The sequence below is a fragment of the Triticum aestivum genome, chromosome 7B (assembly GCF_018294505.1).
Source record: "Triticum aestivum cultivar Chinese Spring chromosome 7B, IWGSC CS RefSeq v2.1, whole genome shotgun sequence".
NCBI lineage: Eukaryota > Viridiplantae > Streptophyta > Magnoliopsida > Poales > Poaceae > Triticum > Triticum aestivum.
Genome location: NC_057813.1, coordinates 501,735,543 through 501,741,971, shown reverse-complemented (window position 1 = coordinate 501,741,971; position 6,429 = coordinate 501,735,543). Strand labels below are relative to the sequence as shown.

At 55.1% G+C, this 6,429-nt stretch overlaps 1 protein-coding gene across 1 annotated transcript; it reads left to right on the top strand.

Moving 5' to 3' along the window:
- The first annotated feature begins 2,637 nt into the window (after nt 1–2,637).
- LOC123156493 (receptor-like protein kinase 5) lies at nt 2,638–6,214 on the top strand. The gene is made up of 2 exons (XM_044574618.1): nt 2,638–5,345; nt 5,436–6,214. Exons 1-2 carry the CDS (start codon nt 2,717–2,719, stop codon nt 5,900–5,902), a joined length of 3,096 nt encoding a protein of 1,031 aa, XP_044430553.1. The 5' UTR covers nt 2,638–2,716; the 3' UTR covers nt 5,903–6,214.
- The last annotated feature ends 215 nt before the right edge of the window (nt 6,215–6,429 follow it).

Here is a 6,429-nt window from a genome sequence, read left to right as displayed (position 1 = left end):
GCTAGAATTGTATTGATTGGAAACTTAAATACATGTGTGAATACATAAACAAATACCGTGTCCCTAGTAAGCCTCTACTAGACTAGCTCGTTGATCAAAGATGGTTAAGGTTTCCTAACCATAGACATGTGTTGTCATTTGATAACGGGATCACATCATTAGGAGAATGATGTGATGGACAAGACCCATCCGTTAGCTTAGCATAATGATCGTTCAGTTTATTGCTATTGCTTTCTTCATGTCAAATACATATTCCTTCGACTATGAGATTATGCAACTCCCGGATACCGGAGGAATACCTTGTGTGCTATCCAACATCACAACGTAACTGGGTGATCATAAAGATGCTCTACATGTATCTCCAAAGGTGTTAGTTGAGTTGGCATAGATCGAGATTATGATTTGTCACTCCGAGTATCGGAGAGGTATCTCTGGGCCCTCTCGGTAATACACATCATAAGCTTGCAAGAAAATGACTAAGCAGTTAGTTATGAGGTGATGTATTACGGAACGAGTAAAGAGACTTGCCGGTAACGAGATTGAACTAGGTATAGAGATACCGACGATCGAATCTCGGGCAAGTAACATACCAATGGACAAAGGGAATTACATATGTTGTCATAACGGTTTGACCGATAAAGATCTTCGTAGAATATGTAGGAGCCAATATGGGCATCCAAGTTCCGCTATTGGTTATTCACCGGAGAGGTGTCTCGGTCATGTCTACATAGTTCTCGAACCTGTAGGGTCCACACGCTTAACGTTCGTTGACGATATAATGTTATATGAGTTATATGATTTGGTGACTGAATGTTGTTCGGTGTCCCAGATGAGATCACAGACATGACGGGGAGTCTCTAAATGATCGAGAGGTAAAGGTTGATATATAGGACGTTGGTATTTGGACATCGGAAGGGTTTCAGGATGCACCGGATAGCCATCGGGTCACCGGAAGGGGTTCTGGACATCCCTCGGTATGTATATGGGCTTAAAGGGCCAAGGGAGAGACAAACCAGCCCACAGGGGGCTGGTGCGCCCCTTTCCCTGGCCGGCCAGCCCTAGGGAAGGAAAGGGGGAGGGCTAGCCCCTCCCGCCTTTCCCTCTCATGGGAGAAAGGAAAGGGGGGGGCCTCCCTCCCCTGTCTTTCCCCCTCACCTATATAAGGAAAGGAGGGCGCCACTTGGGGAAGACCCCAAGTAGGATTCGACCTACTTGGGGCGCCCTCCTGGCTACTCCCTCCATCCCCACCTATATATATGAGGGAGGGGGGCGCCTAGCACAACAAAACATTGTCTTAGCCGTGTGCGGCACCCCCCCTCCACGGTTTACACCCCGGTCATATTTTCATAGTGCTTAGGCGAAGTCCTGCTGAGATCACTTCATCATCATCGTCACCACGCCGTTGTCCTGTCGAAACTCATCCACTACCTCGTCGTCTTGCTGGATCAAGAAGGCGCAGACGTCACCGAGCTGAACGTGTGCTGAACGTGGAGGTGTCGTATGTTCGGTACTCGATCGGTCGGATCGCGAAGAAAGTTCAACTACATCAACCGCGTTGTGAAACGCTTCCGCTTACGGTCTACGAGGGTACGTAGACACACTCTTCCCCCTCGTTGCTATGCATCTCCATGGATAGATCATTGCGTGTGCGTAGAATTTTGTTTGTTTTCCATGCAACGTTTCCCAACACCACCGCCCTCCAACCTTTCCCGCACGCAGACCCTCGGCGTCCTTCACCCTTGCTCCAATCCTCACCACCGGCCCCGATCCTCCGCCGGAGATGTCGTCCAGCCCGACCCAGACCGCCGCGACGGAGACGTAGCCCGCCTCGTCCGCCGGCGTCCCTTCGCCGGCTGCGACTTGCAAGGCGTAGAACGTTTCCCGAAAGTTGCGGTAGAAGAATTTGCTCTTTCCATCGACCATTGTTTCCATCTAATTTGTTTTAGTTTATGTTAACTTGCCAATAGAAGATACTCACCCCGTCCGAAAAAGTTTGTTCCTTAAATGGATGTACTAATATCTAGCATTAAGTTAGTGCTAGATACATTCATTTGAGGGACAAAGTTGGGGCACTAAGTTAGTGACAGATACATTCATTATTCATTTGAGGGATAAGATTGGACAAGTTTTTCGGATGAAGGAAAATATATGTTTTGCAAGCTATGCACGCTATCTTGTGTGAGGATAGGTATCCCAGAAATGGACCAAACCCGGTGGATACACCCATGACTAACCAAACTCTTGTCGACTGACATCACGTGACTAGTTTAGTGCTCCCCTTCCAACGGTACCACACCCTAGACAATCCATCCATCACGCATGCCATCCGGCCAGTCATCGTCTCAGATACGAACAAAAAGAGAAGAAACGTAACCGGATAATATTAATGCAATAGCAGTCGCAATAGCCAGCATCTCGTTCATCACTAATAGCAGTCGCAATGGCCAGCATCTCGTTCATCACTAACAGATGGACAGGCAGAACCAAGCCGATGAGCGTTCAGTAAGTGGCCACTAATCAATCATTCCTCCCCACCACCACTGAGGCGCATCAGCGCATGCCCCCACGCCGACGACCGACGACTCGTTGACTAGCGCCGCACCCTGCCTTTTCACACGTATATGAGCCACTCGTCACTCCCCACACCTCAGCTCACCACACCTCAGCTCACCGGTCAGTACCTCACCGGCCGCCCAAGCAACTTCCGACTAAAATAATGCCGAGAACCTATCCTCCCCTCCCCCTTTTGCTCCTCGCCGTCCTCCTGCTGGCCGGCGAGTCGAGCTCGCAGCCCACCTCCGGTGACCGGGCCGCGCTCCTGGCAATCAAGAAGGACTGGGGTAACCCCGCGCAGCTCGCGTCGTGGGACCCCGCCGCCCACGCCAACCACTGCAACTGGACCGGCGTCGCCTGCGAGGGCGCCGGCGCCGGGCGCGTGGTCACGGGGGTATCCTTGCCGGGGCTGAACATTAGCGGCAACGTGCCGGCGTCCGTGTGCGACCTGGCGAACCTGACCCGCCTCGACCTCTCCAACAACAACCTCACCGGCGGCTTCCCCGCGCTGTACCGCTGCTCCCAGCTCCAGTTCCTCGACCTCTCCAACAACGGATTCGACGGGGTCCTCCCGGATGACATCGGCCGGCTGTCGCGGGCGATGGAGCGCCTCAACCTGTCGGCTAACCACTTCTCCGGCGCCGTGCCAGCGGCGGTAGCGGGGCTAACGGCGCTGAAGTCGCTGATTCTTGACACGAACCAGTTCACCGGGGCGTATCCGGCGGCCGAGATAAGCAAGCTCGCCGGCCTTGAGGAGCTGACGCTTGCCTCGAACCCTTTCGCGCCGGCGCCGGCGCCGCGCGAGTTCGCCAATCTAACCAACCTGAGCTACCTCTGGATGTCCGGCATGAACATGACCGGCGAGATCCCGAAGAATTACTCGAGCCTAGTGAAGCTCCAGATACTCGCTATGACGGCGAACAACCTCACCGGCGAGATCCCGGCTTGGGTCTGGCAGCACCCAAAGCTCGAGAAGTTGTACCTGTTCACCAACGGACTCACCGGCGAGCTTCCGCGCAATATCTCGGCGGTGAATTTAATAGAGATTGATGTATCGGTGAACAAGCTCGCCGGAGAAATACCGGAAGACATTGGTAACCTCAAGAACCTCAGCATATTGTTCATGTACACCAATCAGCTCACCGGCACCATTCCGGCAAGCATAGCGACGCTGCCCAAACTCAGGGACATCCGGCTATTTGAAAACAAGCTCTCCGGCGAGCTCCCGCGGGAGCTCGGGAAGCACTCGCCGCTCGTCAACCTCGAGGTCTGCAACAACCAGCTCTCTGGCCCGCTCCCGGAGTCACTATGCGCCAACGGGAAGCTCGACGACATCGTCGTCTTCAACAACAGCTTCTACGGCGAGCTCCCGAAGAACCTCGGCGACTGCGTCCTGCTGAACAACATCATGCTCTACAACAACCGCTTCTCCGGCGAGTTCCCGGAGAAGATATGGTCATTTCCGAAGTTGACCACTCTGATGATACACAACAACGGTTTCACCGGGGCTCTACCGGCCGTGCTATCTGATAACATCTCGCGGATTGAGATGGGGAACAACAGATTCTCTGGCTCCTTCCCCACGTCGGCAACCGGGCTGGGTGTGTTCAAGGCGGAGAACAACCAGCTCTCCGGCAAGCTACCGGACAGCATGAGCAAGTTTGCCAACCTTACTGATCTGTTGATGTCAGGCAACCAGCTAACTGGTTCCATACCAACATCAGTCAACGTGTTGCAGAAGCTCAATTCTCTCAACTTGAGCGGCAACCGGATGTCTGGCACCATTCCACCTTCCAGTATCGGGTTGCTTCCATCGCTGACGATCCTTGATTTGTCCGGCAATGAAATCACCGGTGTCATACCGCCCGACTTCAACAACCTGAAACTCAACAACCTCAACATGTCGTCAAACCAGCTCACCGGCGTGGTGCCGCTCTCGCTGCAGAGCGCGGCATACGAGACCAGCTTCCTCGGCAACCACGGGCTCTGTGCTAGGAAAGGCTCGGGAGTAGACCTCCCGAAATGCGGCAGTGCCCGTGACGAGCTCTCGAGGGGCTTGATCGTCCTCTTCTCCATGCTCGCCGGCATTGTTCTCGTCGGAAGCGTGGGCATCGCATGCCTGCTCTTCCGGCGGCGGAAGGAGCAGCAGGAGGTGACCGACTGGAAGATGACGCAGTTCACCCAACTGGGCTTCACCGAGTCCGATGTGCTCAACAACATCCGTGAGGAAAACGTGATCGGCAGCGGCGGGTCCGGGAAGGTGTACCGCATCCACCTGCCTGCCCGTGCCGGCGGCGGCGGCGACGAGGAGCACGGCGGAGGCGGCAGGATGGTGGCCGTGAAGAAGATATGGAACGCAAGGAAGCTGGAAGCGAAGTTCGACAAGGAGTTCGAGTCGGAGGTGAAGGTGCTGGGCAACATCCGGCACAACAACATCGTGAGGCTGCTCTGCTGCATCTCCAGCCATGACGTGAAGCTGCTGGTCTACGAGTACATGGAGAACGGCAGCCTCGACCGGTGGCTGCACCACCTTGACCGCCAGGGCGCGCCGGCGCCGCTGGACTGGCCGACGAGGCTGGCCATCGCCATCGACTCGGCCAAGGGGCTCAGCTACATGCACCACGACTCCGCGCAGTCGATCGTGCACCGGGACGTCAAGTCCAGCAACATCTTGCTGGATCCGGAGTTCCGTGCCAAGATCGCCGACTTTGGGCTCGCCCGGATGCTTGTCAAGTCCGGCGAGCTAGAGTCCGTGTCAGCCATCGGCGGCACGTTTGGGTACATGGCCCCAGGTGAGAAGCTCAAAGTGTTCATTAAGTTGCCATCTCAACTTGTGAAAAATCATTATTGATTGTAGTGCTAACTGGGGTGATCTTGTGCAGAGTATGCTTCCAGGCTGAAGGTGAACGAGAAGGTCGACGTTTACAGCTTCGGTGTGGTTCTGCTGGAGCTGATCACCGGCAAGGTCGCGAACGACGGCGGCGCCGACTTCTGCCTGGCGGAGTGGGCGTGGCGGCGGTACCAGAAAGGCCCTCCGTTCAGCGACGTGGTCGACGAGCACATCCGTGACCCGGCCAACATGGCGGACATCCTGGCCGTGTTCACCCTCGGCGTGATCTGCACGGGGGAGAACCCTCCGGCGCGGCCGTCCATGAAGGAGGTCCTGCAGCACCTCATCCGGTGCGACAAGATGTCTGCTCAGGCAGAGGCGTGCCAGCTGGACTACGTCGACGGCGGCGCGCCGCTGCTCGAGGCGAAGAAAGGCAGCCGGAGGAGGGACGTGTCGGACTCCGGCAGGTGGGACGACGACGAGGAGGACAGCGGCAACTTCGTGGTGCACGCGGTCTAGCAGAGGCGTACGCCCACCCACGAGAGCAGTTCTGTTCAGGTGTACACTAGCACTGACTGCAGAGTGCATAGCTAGCTAGAGCTCGTCCTCCGTGCATGGAGATGCAGGGCTCGTAGCACTACCGCACTAGTGCAGTAAAAATGCGTAGCAATAAGCGTAAGACGTGAAGGCGAAGGAAGAATGTAACCAACCTTGTACCATAGGCGCCGATCTACGGAAAGGGTAGAACAAGTTCTTGGGTAACTTCAAAAAAAAAAGAAAAAAAAAAGAACAAGTTCTTGGGTTAGGGCATCTCCAAGCCCGTGCATCAAACAGCCCGTAAACCTCCGGATCACGGTCCGGACACTTCGATGCCATCCTCCAAACGTCCGGACACTTCGGTGCCATCCTCCAAACGTCCGCGGGCCGGTTCGATCGTTCGAATTCTCATAAACTGAAAGTTGGCTCGATCGTTCGAATTATCACAAACCGAAAGCCGGTTTCATAGTTCGAATTCTCACAAACCGAAAGCAAAAGCAAACGGGTAC

Excerpts from the sequence above, each read along its gene's own strand:
- LOC123156493 (XM_044574618.1), top strand. The coding sequence starts at position 2,717 with ATGCCGAGAACCTATCCTCCCCTCCCCCTTTTGCTCCTCGCCGTCCTC. Across the intron at positions 5,346-5,435 it reads GTTTGGGTACATGGCCCCAG|AGTATGCTTCCAGGCTGAAG; the intron begins GTGAGAAGCTCA and ends GATCTTGTGCAG.